Source organism: Nyctereutes procyonoides, unplaced genomic scaffold (assembly GCF_905146905.1).
Source record: "Nyctereutes procyonoides isolate TBG_1078 unplaced genomic scaffold, NYPRO_anot_genome, whole genome shotgun sequence".
NCBI classification, from domain to species: Eukaryota; Metazoa; Chordata; class Mammalia; order Carnivora; family Canidae; genus Nyctereutes; species Nyctereutes procyonoides.
In genome coordinates, this window is record NW_026575121.1 from 26926455 (window position 1) to 26947756 (window position 21302).

A 21302-nucleotide genomic window follows, 5' to 3' on the forward strand; every position below is an offset into this window, starting at 1 on the left:
TAGGGCTACATACTATTTGATTCCATTTATGTGACATTCTAGAAAAGACAAAACTAGTAACAAAGCAGATCAGAAGTTGCCAGGAGCCAGAGTTAGGAAGAAAGATTTGACTTCAAAGAAGCACATAAAATTTAGGGGGATGATGGAAATGCTGTATATCATGATTGTGGTTATGGTTACATGACTGTAGACATTTGCCAAAATTCATACACCTACACATTTAAAAGTGGTGAATTACACACTTTATATCCCATTAAAGTTTTTAAGTGGAGGAAAAAAAAAAAGAATAGCCAGTGGATGATTGTGCCAGTATTCAAATCTGTTTCTCTACTTTTATGGCAGTGGTGGGAGGGCCAGACCAAAAACTCATTGGAAATTTAAGATTCCTATTTTCAGATGACATTTGGAAGTGGAAACTAGCTTATAAGAGGTTAAACTGTGAAGGTACAGAAGCACCAACTGTAAACAAATGGAAAAGGAGGAGGGACCATTAGCTTAAGAGGATAACTAAGGTGAAATTTGAGCTTTTCCCCACTTTTTTAGTACACAGGAACACTAAATATATTTGTGAGCAGAAGAGAAGCAGTCTGAAAGGAAAAGTTTGAAAATGTAACCAAGAAGTGATCATTGAGGAAGTTACTGTTTTAGTAAATGAAGAACTCTGATCCTTTAACCAGAGAAGAAACGTTACCAGAAATGTTATCAGATAGGAGTGTCGGAAAAGAAAGAAAGTTAGGATGAAGCGAGCTTTGAGGTAGAGAGGAGGGAACCAGAAGAAACCTTTGCTGGATAGGTACTGATCTTAGTAAAGAGAAAGTCATCAAGAGAGAATAAAGTGGCCTCTCAATGATCTGAGAGCTTTGATAAAAGATGACTTTTCAAACAATCATTGCAGAGAATATAGTGGTCTAATAGACTTGAACAAGTTTATTCTAAGCAGTAAAAGCCAAGTCATGGCTTGGTTAGCATGTTGTCTATCATTAATGTCCTACAGCTTCTCTTAATTCAAATCATAAGTTGACAATTCAAACCGGAGACAGACCAAATCTAGCCAGCCATCCATTTTTTTCTGTAACCTGCAAGCAAAGAATGGTTTTTATATTTTTTTAATTAGAAAAACTCAAAAGGAGAATATTGTCATAGCGCATGAAAATTATATTAAATTCAAATGTTGGTGTCCTTGAATAAAGTTGTATTGGAACACAACTACATCCATTGGTTTATAGATTATGCATGCCTGCTTTTGTGCTAGCAACTGTTCTGGTGGGTTGTTGCAACAGAGACTGTATGGCCTGCAAAACCTAAAATTAAAATTTTACTCTATGGCCTTTTACAGAGAAAGTCTGCAGACCCATTTATCTAAAGCATTTATGCCAGCTCTTCAGCAGCTTAAGTTAAGTAGCAGGGGTCACTAACTAGTTATCCATGTCTCTCTCAACAACTGTTCACAAACCTGAGCAGATAGGTCACTATTTGTAGATTTCCTTCCTTGATATCAACAGTGATGTTCCTCATTTATTTCTTTAGCTGAGTAAATGGGAAGTTATTTGACTTTGAAGACATAGTTCTATTTCTTGGTGAGATTAACTTGTTAACATTCCACTAACTGGAAGAAAAACCAAACTCTGTGCTTCCAAAATGTCCATATTTTAAACAATTAGAACACATCACTGTTCATAGGAAAAAATATGAAACATGATGAGACCTCTTGGCCAGGCTGAAAAATAGAACTGTTTGGCCAAGAAAACATCTGAGGTCACTATCATTTTTCCCACAATAGGCTTTTGCTTTTTTTTTTTTTTTTAAGGATTTGGCTATCTTGAATATTTAATTTTATTCAGCAACCACTAACATAGAAGTACTTACTCTACCAGCAGTTTTAAGTATTTTACTAATATTAATTCATTTAATCCTCATATGATGAAATTGTTTTCATTACCATGATACAGATATGGAAACTGAGACAGACAGGTAGTAAGGCGCAGGTGTAGAATTTGAACCCACACATCTGGCTTCAGAATCCTTGCTTGCTATAGTTATATGTAAACATTCAAAATTACACTATGTAAACAAATACCCTTCAGTCTCTTCACATGAACCTTCAGGATCATCTAAGGCACTTTCTGAATTATCCTACACAGTTTTCCAAAATATATCACCTTTACTGCTTTTGTTATTTTTTCACTGTTTGAATCCCTTGATGATGATTCTGTCACTGGATTTTTATCTTTAGCCACAAGTACCCCTTCAAATAATTAAGGAAAGTTTTCATTTCTCTTCTTTTGGCATGTTTGTGATCTTCAAAATGCGATTGATTTAGATATCTTTTTAAAATAATCTTTAAACCTGTTTCCAGTGTAGTTGGGAAGCTGTATCCTAGAAATATTTATTTAATCTGTTTTAAATGTCTTTATTTTTATGTTTATACATTCCTTCAAATGAACAATATCAGCATTCAAAATTTGCACTGATTATGGTTTTTGCAAGCCAATTTGTCTTCCCTAAATAGTGTTTTGTATTTCAGGGAGAGAATACTCAGGGAGAGAGATTTTGTAAGAACTCAAAAAAGTAATACCTTTTTTGTTTTAAGGATAATTTTGAAGGAAAGGCCTTCTCTTCTTTTCATTCCCAGCTGTATCAGTAAGCTACAGAGCCAAAGCAAAGGGAAATAACCTGTCTTGGCTTCCTTCTCTGACAACCATCACACCCTTAATGACCTTCCACCCTCCTTGAACTTCTGACCTAAAGCACAGGTTTTCCTCTGCCCACATAGAGCCTTTGTATGTTTTACTCTTTTTGCGGAGAGCCCTTACCAGTTTTCATCTTTGTCCACCTTTCAGTCGTGTTCTTTGTCTCTAGCCTCTTTCTCCTTCAATTGTCTCTGTCCTCATTTACCTGCCAATGGCATGTTGCTGAACATTGTGGATGTGTTTTTGGCACAAGCTTTTGTTTAATTTTTTAAAAATATTTCTTGGATACAGTATGTTGAAGTGTAAGAGCCCAGAAATTTGAGGGAATCTTGAATACAGATTCCAGCAATGCTACTTCCTTAGGCAGATTAACTTTTCTGTGTCTCAATTTATCTCTAAAAAGAGCATAGTACTAAATTCTTTGGTAGAGTTTTGGAAATGATTAAATGAAAAAAAAAATATATATATATATATACACACACATGGAAAGCAAATACAAACCTAAGACACCAGAATGTTGGGCAGCCCCGGTGGTGCAGAGGTTTAGTGCTGCCTGCAGCCTGGGGTGTGATCCTGGAGACCCGGGATCGAGTCCCACATTGGGCTTCCTGCATGGGGCCTGCTTCTCCCTCTGCCTGTGTCTCTGCCTCTCTCTCGCTCTCTCTGAATGAATAAATAAATAAATCTTTAAAAAAAAAAAAAAGACACCAGAATGTTAGGCTTTTCTCCTTTGTGTTGGTCTCTTTGATGTTTCTCTTCATGTATACCTTTAGGGTTCATCTCTGAATATTGATTACAAGCCTCTCACAATCACTTCTTTGGGCCTTGGTTCCAAAAGCAAGTGAGAAAAAAAAAAAAAAAGCAAGTGAGAGAAAAAGAAGAGGAGGCAGGGCAATAATAAGAGCACTGACTTTCAACCAGCCTAGAGAAGAGGAGCAAGACTTTCTGGGATGGGGAAACAAGGAAAATATAAGGAGAAGACTGAGGGCTAAGAAAATATTTAAGAAGAAAAGGCATTTCTTCAAAATAATAATCAGAGATTCTTAAAATGTTTATTTTTTCCTTCAATTAATATTTATTGAGTTTCTTTGATTATATTGGGTACTTTATTATTTCATTTTTACTCTGACCTGTTTTTTTATAGCCATAAACAGATTGTTAAATAAATACCTAGGTACACAGACATTTTGTGGAATCTTGTAAGCTTTCTCATTTGATGAATAGCTGGAGAAAATAAAAATCTGATTATAATATGATGTGTTAACTGTAACCTGGCATAACACTGTATTTTATATCAACTTGTTTGAAAATCCCAAGCTAGTGGTTTACAGAAAAACTAGTTAAGTGGTTATTTAGTAACTTAGAGTGGGGAAGTATACCTATCAAAGTGATTTAGTTCTTCTCATTATTGTCTTATGTTTTTCTTCTTCGTTTCTGTTTTATTTTTATGCCCTAGTGATTGACTTCATTACATTCTTGTGGGTAGGCTACTGAATTGCTTTTACATTCCTAAAATTGTGTGTACTTTTTGCAATTACATTAACTCATTACAGAACTTAGGTATTTCACATTGTCATATCACACTAACTTTGCTTCCTCTTTTGCATTTCTGTATTTAAAATATTTAGGATGTTGTCATGTCTCCTTCTACACCTTAGTCATTAACCAAAGTGTACATTTTTAGAAACTTTAATCTTTCTTAGCTCAGCTGTACCTATCCTATAATCATTTTGCTTTCTTTTTCTTCACTCCCTGTAATTTGTTTTCATCTTACGCTGACACCTAACCCTGGAAGTAATCATCATGTTAATTCACTGGTTTTGTCATACTTCAGAAAAAAGACTACCCCTCATCAAATTAATTTGTGATACTTTAGTGTTTTTTTACCCTGGCTTGAACCTATTTAGTAATTTAAATTTTATAACATCTAAAAATGGTTACTAGGACTCCATTCTTTAATGCAGTATATATTCATTAAAAGCTTATACACTAGATCCTAAGAATCCAAAGATGCATTAAGCAACATTCTAGCACTCAAGGAACTTCTATTTTTTTAATTGTACAAGGCACTGTGTCAGCATTTTCCTTATATTTGCTCTTTTAATCACTCAGAACTCAACATTCCCAAGTCTGTCCTCAGGGATTTTGATTCAGTAGGTCTGAGGTGCGGCTATGCATGACACCTAGAATATTCTTAGAAGTTCCACAAGGGGTTCTGATGGTTATCCTTGGTTGGGCTAGATAAAATTAAGCTCAGGGGTCATCCTCGCCCTTAGAAAAGAAAAAATTCTTGCCAATGGTCCAGCTCTGTTACCAAACTATCTGGGTTTGAAGTCCTAGGACTCTGGTCCATAGATCCCTATTCAGGAGTTTCTTTAAAGTCCTTATGGAATTCTATAGCCCATTCTTAGTACAGTTCTGTGTTAGGATTTATAGCATTTGCCTGCTCATAGGAAGTTGGTCTGAATAAACATTTTTTATATCCCTTTTTGCCTTATTCAGTACTTTGTGTATTAACCATAATAAGTTGATTTCTTTTCTTTGAGCTATGTATTTTGGAAAAATAAGACAAAACTATGATTAGCTTCTATCCCGCTACTGTTCATACTTGACATTACTCCATAAAAGCATCCTCTAAAAGTACTTATTCTTGTGAGTTTTTTTCTAAGAGCAGTTTTTAGGTTCAAAGCAAAATCAAGAGGAAAATAGATCTTATGACTATTTTAGATTCAGTTTTATATATTTTGATTTTTTAAAATGTATCCTAACACTCTGCAGTATATGCTAAAGGCAGCAGGAAATAGTTTTGAGTGTTGTAAAGCACTGATATAATAAATACTCTTGGTTCAGAGGATGATTCAAGCTGAATTTTAAGTGTCACGTTGCCACATAAGGGAAAATAGCTACCCATTCAAACACTATTATAAAATATTTCACTCTAATTTTATCTTATGTATGCTTTGATTTATTTTAAGGCTACATTCCTCTCATTTATTTCACTTAAGTACTTTTATCCTCACATACCTGCAGCACCTATTTTTTGCCTTTATAAGATGGCCAAACATTACTACATATTATTTATTAATGACATTACATATTTTATTTGATCATGATATGATAGATGCATTGAATTACTCTAAATGGATGCTTGAAATTCTTATAAATCCATGGTGCAGTTGTTAAACATACTCAGCGTTTTTAACCCAGCAAAAAAAGATTTCTCACATTCATTTAAGAATTAGTCCGTAAGCCAAAAATGACAGATGTAGTCTTACAGCTGAGAAGTGAACTTGTTGAAGAAATTGAAATGGCAGAAACATTTGGAGAAATACCCCAGTACCTTTAAATTCCTTTCTCTTGTCCTGTAGTAACCATTGTTGCAACATTGATGGCTATTTTTATAACTTTTCTCTATCTGGTTTCTCTTTGGCTTAGAGAATTTCACAACTGAAAGGAAAAGATCAGAGTTACCAGAACTCTGATTCTTTGTAATTTTATATTCATATTTTTTAACTTAAGTAATTGTTCTCCTGATTTTCATTAAAAACAGTTTTCATTCAGTATCAAGATATATATTTTAAAATTTAGTAATATCAAGATGATAAAAACAGAAAACATTTGGCAGAACAACAAATAAAATCTCTTAAAAAGCAATTTCTATTTTAGTATTTAAATAACATTTTCTATTTTAATACCAATGAAAAGAAAGCAATTTCAGATGTATACTCTAATATATATTAAGTTTTCTGGGGTTTGTTATTTCTTTCTTTCTTTCTTTCTTTTTTCTCTTTCTTTCTTTCTTTCTTTTTTTCTTTTTTTTTTTTTTTACTGAAGTTTGATTTGCCAACATATAGTATAACACCCAGTGCTCATCCCATCAAGTGCCCTCCTCAGTGTGGGGTTTGTTATTTCTTTGGGAGTTTTTTGTTTTGTTTTGTTTTTGTGTATTTCAGAGGTTTTGGAGGGGGTGGGGTTTTTTGCTTTTGTTTTGTTTTTGCTTTTTTGAAGTACCAATTAGGAATTATAGATTGAGTGTGGTACAACAACAGTGCTTATTATTCTTGGAATCAGAGGTCTTCCAAATGTTTCAGAATTTTAAAGAACTAACCAACCAAGATTTATTCTACTAGACATTGATGATATACACTTCATCCCTTGCTTGGCTAATAATACTTTATTGTGAGAAGTAAGATATATTTGAGCCAGAATTATTTGTATCAAAGGTTATGTTTCATTTTTTAATTTGCCTGTATCAAAAACTTTTGAGTTTCATGTAGTAAAATTATTTTTAAGTCAAATCACGTAACACAAAAACAACTAACTTTTTTCTCTAGCTTTCCTTTTCCCAGATATCTTTAGCTATAGTGAAACCATTTTTTTTAGGACTTACACTTTTTCTTTTCTTTTTCTTTTTATATAAATGTAAATATCCTTATGTGATTTTAGATATATCTGTAATACATATTATCTATATATATACGTAAGTAAATGAGTCAAGTTTATATTTTTAAAAGAAACACATCAGAATATGGATCCAAATGAGAATACCCTGCACTAAAGTAGACATGTTTGGGGCTCTTATACTTCTCTCTACTGTACTGGCTTTAGTCAATAGGACTGCTTACAAGCATAGTCCTTGGAGCAGCCATCAATTTTAAAGGCCTTATTCCTTCAAAGATGTATTTTGGTTCGGAAATTCAGACGTTATTCAGAATAAAACCCATTGCGTTGTGTGGGTGAATAAACTGGGTGCTACTATTTGGTGTAAAAAATTAGGTTAAGAAATTGGGGAGAGGTGAAATGTCTAACAATAGAGAAATACTTAATGGAAAATTATGGGGCCAATAATAATGCTTATGAAAGGGGTTTAATAGTATAAAAGCTTTTTAAGTTTTATCAGCAAGGGGCTGCCTGGGTGGCTCTACGGTTTAGCGCCGCCTTCGGCTCAGGGTGTGATCCGGGAGACCTGGGATGGAGTTCCGCACCAGGCTCCCTGCATGGAACCTGCCTGTGTCTCTGCCTGTGTCTCTGCCCTGCTTCTCCCTCTGCCTCTCTCTCTCTCTCTCTCTCTCTCTCTCTCTCTCTATCTATCTCTCCCTCTCGCTCTCCCTGTTGTCTCTCATGAATAAAAAAATAAAATCTTTAAAAAAGAATCAGCAAAAACAAGGATATCAAATTCTATATGAAGGTGTGATTTACATATATAAAGAGCATAGTAAACATATAATATCAAAGATTGGTGAGGATGTAGATAAACCATATTTCATATACTTCTGGTAATATTTTAAATTTATATTGCTATTTGGGAGGAAAATTGGGCAGAATCTATTAAAACTTAAAATCTTTTGACACAATTCCAGTTCATGATATCACTCTTAGAGAAACATTCACTTGTGCATAGGAGGCATTATTTGGATGATCTTGAAAATACTAGATTTAATTTTAAAAAATTAGAAATAATCTGAATATTCATCAGCTTAGAATTAAATAAATGGAGTGATATTAATTAAATAATTCTGTCTGCATTGTGATCTCCTGTGTAGCAAATGAAAGTAATGAGGTACTGACAGGAAAAGATCTGAAAACATACTCTTAAGTGAAGAAAGGAATTTACAGGGTATTTGTGACACAATGCCATTTTTTTTTAAAGTAAGAGGAAATGGATATATCCTTCTGTGTATAATACATGCACGTTGTTTAAAAAAAATCTAGAAAAATACACAGAAAATTGATAACGATGTTTATCTCTAAAAGGAGAAATGGAGTTGAGAGTGGTAATGAAAAGATCTTTATTCTTTATCTGTAATATTTGAAGCTTTTGCCCTAAGAATGGATTTGATAAATTTCTTACAGAATTGAAAATAAATTTGAAAATGTTTACTTGTGCAGAGAAGACAAGAAAGAAATATATATAGATATAAACAGCAGTTATCATTGTGAGCTTATGAATGATATTTGTCTTTTAGTATATAATCAGTACAAACATTTAAAAGACTTTTTTAAAAAGACACCAACTGTAAATGGTGAAAGAACATTTCTTATGTGACTTTTAATTACCTCAGTATAAAAATGAATCAAAATATTTTTTAATTTATTTATTTTTAAGGATTTATTTATTTATTTGAGAGAGAGAGAGAGAGAACGCAGGAGTGGGAGAAGCGGCAGAGAAAGAGAACCTTTAAGCAGACTCCTCACTGAGCACAGAACCTGACATGTAACGATCCATCTCAGGACCCATGAGATTATGATCTGAACCAAAACCAAGAGTCAGACACTTAACCAACAGAGCCACCCAGACACCCCTCAAAACTATTTTCTAAACAATAACAGAATTATTTGTTCAAATAAGTATCTTTTTCCCAGTCCTATGAAATACTTGCACTCATCCTGTTAACCAGCTGAGCCACCCAGGCACCCCTCAGTGATGCTGTTTGTGGTTCATTGGTATCTAATAATTAATACCTAACACAGGTGTGCAGTAAGTATTTTTAAATGAATTTGATGTTAATGAATGAAATATTTTGGTTAATGGAAAGTTAGCCCTATATAAAATAGCAATTTTAAAAGAATAAATTTAAAATATACTTTTGTAAAAAAGTATTGTGTCTTCCTGTGCCTCACTTTTAGTATGCTTTAAATATGTACTTGGTAGAAATCTAGTTAATGTACTGTTTTATATATATATATATATATATATATATATATATATATATATATATAAAACACATATACACACACAGATATATACTGTTGGAACCAGAGGAAAAAAAAAACTTTAGACATAATTAAAAACTCAATGATTTTGTATCTTTAACCTAAGACAATTAGCTTTTTCTCAGTCATAGGAGCAAAAAATCCAAAAAAAAAACCAAAAACAAAAAAAAACAGGTTTTTTTCTCAATTCTTAGTTGGAGTAAGTGAATCTTATGGTTTGGTTAATTATTCAGTAATTTATTCAGAGGCATTTTGGACATGTTATACAGTTTAGAAATACATGTGGTACAGGTCTAGAAACACAACCAAAATTCTTTGTAAAAAGAATGAAAAAAAAATGAGTCTTATCCCTAGGAATTAGAAATAGCAGGCACAAAGATTATTCAAGGCATGGATTAGTTATTAGCTCAACCAAAATGAATAATTTGAAAAGGAACATCAAATCAGAGAGGCCCTATTAAAAGAATAAAGAGGAAGGAGCCCCTGGGTAGCACGGTGGGTTGAGCGACTAACTCTTGGTTTCGGCTTGGGTCATGATCTCGGGGTCATGGAATTGGCCCCCTGCATCAGCTCTGAGCTCAGCAAGGAGTCTGCTGTGGTGTGTTTCTCTCTCTCTCTCTCTCAAGTGAACAGATAAATCTTTCCAAAAAAAAAAGGACAAAGAAGAGTCTGAGACAGCAAAATAGAATGGGATTGGGGGATTGGTAGCCCACCTATGTAAGATGGATTCTCAGTTGACTAGAGATATCAGCCCCTGTCAACTCCAATTTCTCACAGCAAAATCCACCAAAGGCTTCCTATCTGGAGACTCTGGTGCATCTCTGTTTCAAAGTGCTCCCTTTACGTGCAAGTTTATCAGCAGCCTCTGCCCCATTTACTTTTAAATTTTATAATGAGATTATCCTCCTCACACAAAGTATAGTGGTCCAGCCATGACTGTCTACTCCTTTGTATTTTTCTGAGTCCCACAGTATTTTCTCTGTGTTGACCCAGAATACCTTTGAATCCTTTCTCTCAGTTAATCTACCTAGCGCCTGACTACTAAAAATCCTTCCCTAAACCCTTGCCAGACACTGAAAATCCTGTTACTTTGCTTAGCTTCTTTTGCCAATCTTCCTTGTGCAGATTTTACTTCCTATATCTGGCTACACACAGTTGTCCTCTGGCACACAGACTAATGCCTTGCCTCAACTGCTGCACTGCCTTCCTTCCAGATTGGACAAGCTCTTAAAATTTCTTAATGGAAGGACTGCTTCCTGGTCCTGATGATTACAGGAACTTCACCACTGAATATAATCTATTTTGGGTATTTTACCTTAGGATGGCTATCTACCAAATGAGAATAGATAACTGGGGTCAGTTATCTAAATATCCAGTTTTACCATTGAGATAGCCATGAACATTTTGTGTGCAAAATTCAAAGATCAGTTGTTTCTTGGGGGCATAAAAAAACTGACATTAAATAAAAGGTTAATTATATAGGTCCTTCACCTTTTTATCCAACAATAAACTTGTTGATAGAGTTGGAAATAAACCATATGCATTTCTTGGCTTAATAATCAGAGTGTAATGAGCAAAACTTTCATCATAGTGTATATGTAAAGACTATACCTATAAATACTGTTATAAAATCTTGTTGTTATTGGGGCACCTGGGTGGCATAGTCGGTTAAGCGTCCAACTCTTGGTTTTAGTGAAGGTCGTGACCTCAGGATCTTGAGTGGCTTCCATCTCCATGCTCAGTACGGAGTCTGCTTGAGCTTCTCTCAACCTCTCCCTTGGCCCGTCGACTCATGCTCTCTCTAAAATAAGTAAATATTATTTTTTAAAAACCTGTTGTTATTTAGTGTTTTATACAGTGCTTTTATTCAAATGAGTTCTACCATTTCTGAGAATTGAATACCATGTTGATCTTTCTCCTACAGTTGTTTCTCAGCATTGCAGAACATACCATGCTACTTGGAATTACTTCACCACAGCCTGCAAGCATTTCTTATGGGTCAGCATGTCTGTGGCTCCCTTTTTTACAGATGTTTTTTGCCTTTTAACTTCTTTCCTTCTATCTCTTTATAGGAAATTTGACCTCTCAGGGTTACTGTGCTGAATCAGATTGTCAAACATAAAGTTGTTAACATGTGAATAATAATGACTTCATTCAAATAAGATGTCCGTTCACCTTATGAGGATAAGATGAGAAATCAGAGTCAATAAAGTAAAATGTGACAGGTTATATTACCAAAACAAGCAAGCAGGAATCACCTGAGATTGCAGTGCTCACTCTTTTCATCACCTGATCCTCGTGCTGGAACTGCTTTTGCAGCTCTAATGTTTCTTCACCATCGTCACAGTACACTTTAACAAATTCAGAATTTTTACATAGGCATCTAAACTGGAGGCAAATTATTTCATTGTATAAACAACACAGGAATAAATTAGTCCTTTAGAATTATCATTTGACTTGTAGAAGTGTCAATTTATTAAACTTAGTGTTCTCAGATTTCTAGGAGATACCTATTGTTATTTAACTTCTCAATAAAGGATAAGAGTAATAGTGCTAAAAGTGACTTTCTAATGCTGTGTAGTGAATAAGAACAGGTGGAGCAAAAAGCTGAACCTGTGATTTCCTATTTAGAGTTGGCATTGATTACCCACAATGTCTTGAATCCATAAAAAAGCAAACTTTGCAGTTTAATCTTTTCAAAGCAATTTTAAAAATCAATATCACATTCTAAATGACTTACCTAGAATTTATTTTGGTAATGCAGTGTCGTGTGTTCCGTAGTTAGCATACAAAATAGATATTGATTTCACACGTTTTATACACTTATGTTTATTAAACAATCTACCCCGAGGATATTTTCATGTCAGTAAAATGTTGGATTAACAAATGTTTGAGTAAAAGAACTTTTTTTTGCCACTTCACACCCATGAGAATAGCTATAATAAAAGAAAATAGACAATAGTAAGTGTTGATAAAAATGTGGAGAAATTGGCCCCCTCCTAACTGCTGGTGGGAGTGTAAAATAGTCCAGCCATATTGGAAAGCAATTTGAGAGTTCCTCAGAGGTTAAAAATAGAGTGACCATTTGACCCAGCAACTCTTTTCCTAGATATATAACCAAGAGAAAAATACGTTTACACAAAAACTTCTACACAGATGTTCATAGCAGCATTATTCATAATAGCAAAAAGGTAGAAACAACCTATATGTCCATCAACTGATGAATGGATAAACAAAATGTGGTATATCCGTGCAATGAAATATCATTCAGCCAAAAAAAGGAATGGAGTACTTATTCATGGTACAACCTGGATGAACCTTGAAAACATCAAAGTCATATTATTTTATTTGTATGAAATGTCCAGAGTAAGCAAATCCATGGAGCAAAAAGTAAAGTAGTGGTTGCCAGGGCCTGGGGGGAGAGGGGAATGGGGAGTGCTTGCTAAGTGGATATGAGTTTCTTATTTGGGATGATAGAAACATTTTGTAATTAGATAATGGTGATGTACAACTTTGTGAATATATAAAAACTATAAAAACTGAATTGCCTACTTCTAAGGATTAATTTTATGGTGTATATATTATGTGTCAAAAAATAGCAGTGTTTGCTTACCTATATAAAAAGATATTTTTAAGATAAAAATGTAAAAATTTTATGTGTGTATGTGTGTGTGTATAATTACTGGCAGGACTTTCCAAAATGTTAAACACATAAGCTGGTATTCACCTGAAAGCCTTGCTATATATTAAATCATGTGTACCAATATACATTGAACTTCCACCAATCTGAATGTCACATGTTTTTTCAAAGACAAAAGAATGCCAGAAGTGAAGCAGCCAAGAGCAAATATCTCATGCATATCTTTGCTGATTATTCTTTGAATGTTATTATCACCTCATGAAATGACCTTTAAAAGCTTATCTGATCTCAGAATTATCAGTTCAGAATATCATGTAGTACTAGAAAGACCAATTACTATAGAGTCAAATATGGCTGGATTTTAGACCCAACCTATAATTTCCTAGCAGCTTCTTCCGGTTAAATTCTCTGACATCTCTGAGCCTTAGGTTTCTCATTGCAAAATCCCTAATAGGGTTGTTGTGAGGATTACATGAGATACCCTGAATAAAATAGACTGTGTTCTCTGCTTCCCTGCTGTGCATATACTCTGTTTCTTATCTCTACACTTTCCACCCCAGTCTTCCTTATATACTCTCCACTACACAAACTCAGATCTATACAAACCAAATTATGTCTCCTTCCTCTATTTCTATTGAACCAAGGGATTTACCCTATTGAAGTACTTGCCATATTGAATTTTCATGTTTATTTGCCTATCTTCCCCAGAAAACTCACTTGTTGGGAGGGGAGCCATTTTGTCTACCATTATATATACATTTACCTAGCATAGGGACTAGCTGAATAAATATTTGAATAAATGAATTTTAATAACATATCTAGCATTTTATTGGGTTCATAATAGCTCTCTAAAACAGTATAATGTGTCCTGTGTTTTCCTCTCTAGAACATAATCGTCCTGAAGCATTTTCAAATTTATAATATGTGGTGATTTATATATGGAAAGGGTTTTATTACTAGTTAGACCTATGGTTTGAAGAAAATGTTCCTTATCTGTATTATAAAAGACTATTTGTTATATATTTATCTCTGTAATTTGTGCATTGTTTTCTTGTAATATCCAAATTTATATATTTACTAACTTAAAATTTATTTTACAAAAGTCCTAAGAATTTGCAGTCCAATGCACATATTTCCTGCCATCCTCTGATGTTACTTAGAAAGAAGCAGGCTTAGAATCAGTTTTGCTGTAGATTTAAGAAGGCCTTTGAAATGCATAGAAATTAAATCATTTTAAGCAATATAACTGAAACTTGCTCTTATTTTTTATTTTAAATGTCTTACAAAATAATAATAATAGGCAATATTTGGGGATGGAAGGAATAAAAAAAAGGAAGCAGTAGAGGTAGTTTAATTGGTAGGTTTTGTTCTCCACACTTAGCATATTTCCATACATATGCCTATCTAAATTATTTACAAAAGCTTTGCTGTATAAGTTATTAACTACATAATAATATGGGGGTATAGAAAAAAGTAGAAGTCATGTTTATGTTTATATAAATCATTGAGATTTCTGTAGAGTCTCATAACCATTCTGTTTCTTTCAGGTACAGAGAACTGCAACTTAGTACAGAAAGCAAAGTAATGGAATATCTCCATCAAAGTAAATTAAAATCTTTTGAAACTGAGCGTGTTCAACTTATACAAGAGGAAACTGCAAGAAATCTCACACAATGTCAATTGGAATGTGAAAAATATCAGAAAAAATTAGAGGTACGTATACAAACTTTTCTTTTAAAATTAGCATAAGAAGGGTGTCTGGGTAGCTCAGTTGGTTAAACATCCAAATCTTGGTTTCAGCTCAGCTCCTGATCTCAGGGTAGTGAGATCAAGCCCCATGTTGGGCTCCACACTCAGTGTAGAGTCTGCTTAAGATTCTTTCTCCCTCTCTGTCCCCCTTTGCTCCTCCCTCCACCCATGTGCTCTCCCCCTCTCTCTCTAGAATAAGTAAACATGCAACTCTTGATCTCAGGGTCATGAGTTAGAGTCCCACTTTGGGCATAGATTTTAATTTTAAAGAATAATAAATAAAATAATAAAATTAGCATAGCATGTAAGCTCAATAAGTATAGGGTGAATATCATATTGAGCTTTATTTTACCTGTAGGACCTAGCACTGTCTTGTACTTGTACATGAGCGCATGCATACATACACACACACACACACACACACACACACAAGATACGTGTATTTCAGAAAGATGTGTAAAAAAAAGGACTGGAATTGTTAGAAAATGAAAAAAAAATCTCATTCTCAGTAGCAACCAAAAATATATAATTACTTGGAATATTTTTAATAGGAATAGTGCAGAGCCTATGTTAAGAAAAGCATACCACTTCACTAATATATAAGAAACACCATCTTTCTGGAAGGTAATATTCAGTATTACGTATTTTCTTATTTTTATCAAGTAATGTATGTTTATTTTTAATCAAATACTAACATGCTTGTTTTTAACTGAACAAAGTAATTCTGTAGTATAACTGGGAAAAAAAACAATAATTAATTTTTAGGATTTCCTTATTTATTTTAGAGAGAGTGAGAGAGATAGCATGTGCATGTGAATGGTGGGAGGGACAGGGGGTGAATATTAAGCAGACTCCCCACTGAGCTCAATCTCTCAACAGTGAAATCATGACCTGAGCCAAAACCACTAGTTAGATACTCAATTGACTGAGCCACCCAGGTTCCCCAAGAATAAAAAAAATTTTGAAGAAAATTGTTAAAAAGAAATAAAAGAAATATCTATCACATTTTAAAATTCATTGAGGCAAGAACAATTAAAACACACTGAAGAAACATCCATAAGTCATATCAGGTACAAGCTCATGACCCATAATTACATAAATTTAAGAATGTATTCATTGTAAAGGTTCTATTACAAATCAGGGGGAAAGGTGGATTAGACAACAAATAGTGCTGTGATAATCATTTGAGTATTTAGAGAAAACAGTTTATATACTTCACACTGCATATCAAAATAAAACTCAAATGGATCCTAGATAAATGTAAATGCAGAACTATAAAACTATTAAAAGTAAATACAGATGAAATTTTATGTCAGTTTGGGGATTAATTCTGTTGATGTGTTGATTAAAATCAGGGAAGGGTTGATTAAAATCAGCCACTGGGGTGGCTCAGTCAATTAAGCATCTGCCTTCGGCTCAGGTCATGGTCCCAGGGTTCTGGGATTGAGCCCCACATTGGGCTCCCTGCTTAGCGGGCTCCCTCCTCTGCCTTCTTCCCTGCTTGTGCTCTCTCTCTCTGTCAAATAAATAAATAAACTCTTTAAAAAAAATAAAAATTAAAAAAAGTAGGGGAAGAAATATAAGAAAAATAAAACTTTTAATGTTTCTATGTTAAAGGGCAAAATGAAGACTGAAAAATATTTGTGTTATGTAGGAGAAAGGGCTTGTGTCTTTACTTTTGAAAGATCTCTTATCAAAACGATATACCTTCCTCTTCTAGAAAATAGATGGAAAGAAGGAATGTACTGGTTTTAAGGAAAGATATGCAAGTTGCTAAGAAATAGATGAAAACATGCATTCTCCCTAATAATTAGAGAATTGTGAATTTAAACTCTTTTCTAGCTTTACATAGATCTGTTCATTGTTTTCAGACTACTGGCAAGAGTACCAGTAAGAGGAAATCTCATGCAGTTAGAAAATGGAACATATATCTCTTCTGAGGACAATATGGTGACCTATGTTAAAGTCCTTAAAAAAATTGATCCAGTAATTTTAAAGGAATATTATCTGAGGAAATAGTAAGAGATGTTTGTAAGAGTTTATATTAATGGAATATATCACAGCCTTATTTATTATAGTAAAAATTAGAATTTGTTTAAGTAGTAGATAAACAATTTTCAGTTAGTATGTTATAAACTGTATTTTTGTGGGACGCCTGGGTGGCTCAGTGGTTGAGTGTCTGCCTTCAGCTCAGGGCATGATCCCAGGGACCTGGAATTGAGTCCCATGTCCGGCTTCCCATGGGGAGCCTGCTTCTCCTTCTCCCTCTGACTGTGTGTCTCTGCCTCTCTTTCTGTGTCTCTCATGAATAAATAAAATATTTTTAAAAATAAAATAAAACTATATTTTTGCTATAAACATGAATTCTATGGTTACATGTAATCATGTTCCTGAATATTTTAGATTTGTGGGAAATAATTTTAAAAATTGAATGAAAGTATAATAATGTCATTAGCATGATTAGCTAATAAGTTTTCATTACAATACTCTCTCAGAGATTATGTTTCTGCAAAGCATTCTGATAAATAAAACTAAGATTAACAAGATAAAGATTCTCACAGAAAAATAAAGCCTTAGAAAAATATTAAAATGATATTAAATACATATATAAAGAAACAGAAACAAAAATTGTAGATAGTGTCTACTTCTAAAGCAAACTGGTGTTGAGCATTTAAAATTTTTTCAAATACCTTCTTCAGGAACCTACTACAGTCATAATCTGCAACGGCAGGTTCTCCCAAACATTTTCAGTCAGATTGTATTTGATCAGCTCTAATTTGAAATTCATCTTTTCAAGGTATATTTTCCATAGATTAAATTTCATAATCCCTAGCAAAATGCCTTTCTCTTTTTTTCCCCCAGATTGGATGACTGTGCTTAAGAATTTGTCTTGAGGCAGGTGGAAAGGAGATGGGGGTATATATAGGAAGACAGGGAAACCACTTCCCTCTTACTCTGTACTTCTGTTTAAACATTTCACTAAATAATACTTTACAACACATGGTACTGATGTTTTTTGAACCATTCTATTATTTTTAGCTGGTTGCAATCCATATTGATTTCATGACCTCTTAAAGGTTACAACTTGCAGTATGAAAACCACTCTCCCATAGAGAGTGAGTGGTTAGTGAATTCAGTTGACTAGCAATTATTGTGTTTTTTGGGGTAAAGGTAATGGAGAAACATTTTGGCAAAAAATATTATGATTCTAAAAACTGGTTGATAAAAGTGAGGCTTTAAGGAAATGTCTTTACATTTCCTCCTCTGTTAAACTGGGAGCCTTGAGAAGACAGGGACTATTCGTTTATCATTATGTTGCCAATACCTAACACAATGCTTTGCTCATGGTGGATGCTCAGTAAATAATGAATGATTGAATGGTTTGGTGAATGTTACTATAGTAATATTATTGTTCGAATCCATTTTTCTGAAGTCCTGGGAGGTATTTCTAAGAATTCTTATTTACAGTGAATTTAGAGAGAAATCTATGAAGGATAAAGATTGTTGTATTTATGTACTTTTCTGTGGCTTTTACCCAATATTTTCATTGATTTATAATTTGGAGATAATATATTTTACTTCTTTTTTTTAAGATTTTATTCATTTATTCATGAGAGAGAGAAAGAGGGAGAGAGGCAGAGACAGGCAGAGGGAGAAACAGGCTCCATGCAGGGAGCCCAATGTGTGACTCAACCCCATATCTCCGGGATCAGGCCCCGGGCCGAAGGCGACCCTACACCGCTGAGCCACCCGGGTTGCATATTTTATTTTAATGGTAAATTGGCAAATTTAATAGTCAGGCTCCCAAAACACTGACTTTATATTTTTATCTCTTTTTTAAAGCAATTATTGACCCAAAGTTTTTTTATCATTTTTTTTTCTTTATTTAAGATTTTATTTATTCACGAGAGACACACAGGCAGAGAGAGAAGCATGCTCCTCACAAGGAGCCCAATATGGGACTCGATCTGAGGACCAGGATCACGGCCTGAGCCAAAGGCAGATGCTCAACCACTGAGCCATTCAGGCGTCCCGTGTTATCATTTATTTTATATGTAATTACATATATCATCTTATGTAATTTTGTATCATCATTCTATTATTTAAAGGAAGGAAATATCCACTGTGAAAGCTTAATATCTAATGGGTTTCTAAAAGCAGCTGATCTATTTTATGCACTCATGTTCGAACTCAAATATTTGTATGTTGGTTTGTCATAAAGAATCTTTAATAGCCTTCCATAGGTCCAGTAATCAAGTTCTTCTTTGACTTTCAGAAACACTAATAAATTTATAGCAACCACTCAGACAAATCCAAGTAAAAGGGAATTCTTCACCATGGAGTACAGAGGTATTAGGTGTTTCTGGCAATCTCTCTTCTGTGTTACAAAAATAGGAATTTTAAATTATATTTCTCAATTTAATACTATTTTTTAAATCTCTTATTAAAATAATACTTTTTGGGATGCCTGGGTGGCTCAGCTTTTGAGCATCTGCGTTTGGCTCGGGCCTGATCCCAGATTCTCGGGATCAAGTCCTGCCTCAGGCTCCTTGCATGGACCCTGCTTCTCTTCCCTCTGCCTGTGTCTCTGCCTCTCTCCCTCTCTGTGTCTCTCATGAGTAAATAAATAATCTTAAAAAAATAAAATAAAATAATACTTTTTGAAATATCTCATCTTCAACATTTTGATTGTTTATATCTTTAGATGTCCATATCTGCAGGTTTTCATTGAGGGAAGTGGAGTACAGACGAAAACTATCAACTGTGTTGTGAGAATAGTCATTTAACACTGTTCTTACTGATCCTCTTTTGACCATGGAATTAGTGTCATCAGCCACCAAAGTCTTAATGAATTACATCTCAATATAGTAAATTCTATGAAAGCTCTAGATTATTTCACTGACTAGCGATTTAGTATAATGAATTAATAAGTCTCTAAAAAATATATTCCCAGCTGGCAAGAATAAAGAAGAAATTGTACTAAAAGTTGAATTTTCTTTTTCTGATCTAATCAGGGACACTAAAATCATCATCATCATATAATCATCATCATCATCATAATCATTATTCCCATGTTATTCTTTCTTCATCTTCCAAAGAAAAAAATTTGGGAAGTGGAGGATAATGCTTAATTTATTTTGGCAGGAAGTTTTGATGGAAATAATTGAAGGAAAATAAGATAGAATAGGTTAAGGAAAATTAAATTGTAATTTTTGTTTGTAAAAACTGTAAATAGATCTGCATCTTCTCCTTTTTCCACATCAGAGAAAGCATACAATCACATTTGTTAAGGTGAACTTTATGTCATGAGAGAAAATAAATTGTGTTAAAAATTGTTTCATTATATGGGGTCCTGGGTGGCTCAGTCAGTTAATCGTTTGCCTTTGGTTTAAGTCATGATCCCAGGGTCCTGGGATCGAGCCCCACATGGGGCTCCCTGCTAAGTGGGGAGTCTCTCTCTCCCTCTGCCACTTCCCCTGCTTCTGCTCTCTATTTCAAATAAATAAATAATCTTTTTTTAAAAAATTGTTTCATTATATAGAATTCAGAGTAATTAGCCAATGGATCTCTATTTCTATGAGCCATTTAATACAATGTTCTCATAATTCTTAAATTTGTAATAGTATTTTCAAATAGTATTCAATATTCAATAGTATTTTTCAAACTCAGGCATTCTACTAAGCACCATGAATTTATCATCTTACGTAATCCAACAATGTTTTGAGTTAGTCCTAGAAAGAATAATTGCCTAAGATCCACAACGGATAAGTGTCAAAACCAGCAATGAAACCCAAATCTTTCTGGCTGTAAACCCATATTCTTAACGATAATACTCTATTGCTTCTAAGGAAATGCTACATTGCTTATGCTGTATTGAGAAGCAACTGTAATACCACTCCATAATTTAGTCTGTACTAGTTAGCAAACTTTCTAGATAATTGGAATTTTATTTTAGCTTTAAAACATTTCCTTTGTCACTAGAAATAGTCTTTCTTTTTTTAGTGATTCCTTCAATGAATCACCGTTGAAGAATGTAGGATTTTTTTGTTCTTATACAAAATAACTCCAATTTCCATAGCTCTTACTTATAATTTTTTAAATCCTTCCTTTCTATAGAAAGGTATTTTCTGATACTGCCCCAAGTGGTACTTCATATTTATCATTTTGATTTGTTGCTTTGAATTTATGATTGTTCAAGAAACCAGAACTCTCATTAAAACCACGGTAAGCATAGATGAAATAAGCTCTGATGGAAAACTGAGTATATCATTTTTATGCACAGCTTTGTAAGCCTGCAAGCCTTTCTCCAATAGCTACAATTGCCAAATAAATTACCTTCTGGTAAGTATGACATTCTTGCATTTCTTAGTTCTAACAAGCAAATGCTAATCTTATTTCTATAACTCTAAGTTTTAAATTTGTTGTTTATTCAGTTCAAATAATAAAGTGCTTCATAGTTTTCAGTTGCAAACAACTGAATTATTTACATTAGAAATAGATGTGTCTTA

The 21302-nt window shown here is 33.7% G+C and overlaps 1 protein-coding gene across 4 annotated transcripts in view; it reads left to right on the top strand.

Moving 5' to 3' along the window:
• Window positions 1-21302, top strand: part of PIBF1 (progesterone immunomodulatory binding factor 1) — a 188097-nt gene that overhangs the window by 94684 nt on the left and 72111 nt on the right. For all 4 annotated transcript variants that reach the window (XR_008665768.1, XM_055335943.1, XM_055335944.1 and 1 more), the window contains exon 11: window positions 14592-14757. Coding sequence is in view for 3 of the 4 variants with exons in the window: in XM_055335943.1 (XP_055191918.1) it covers window positions 14592-14757 (166 nt within the window). In the remaining variant the exon portion in view is untranslated. The remainder of the gene's footprint in view (window positions 1-14591; window positions 14758-21302) is intronic.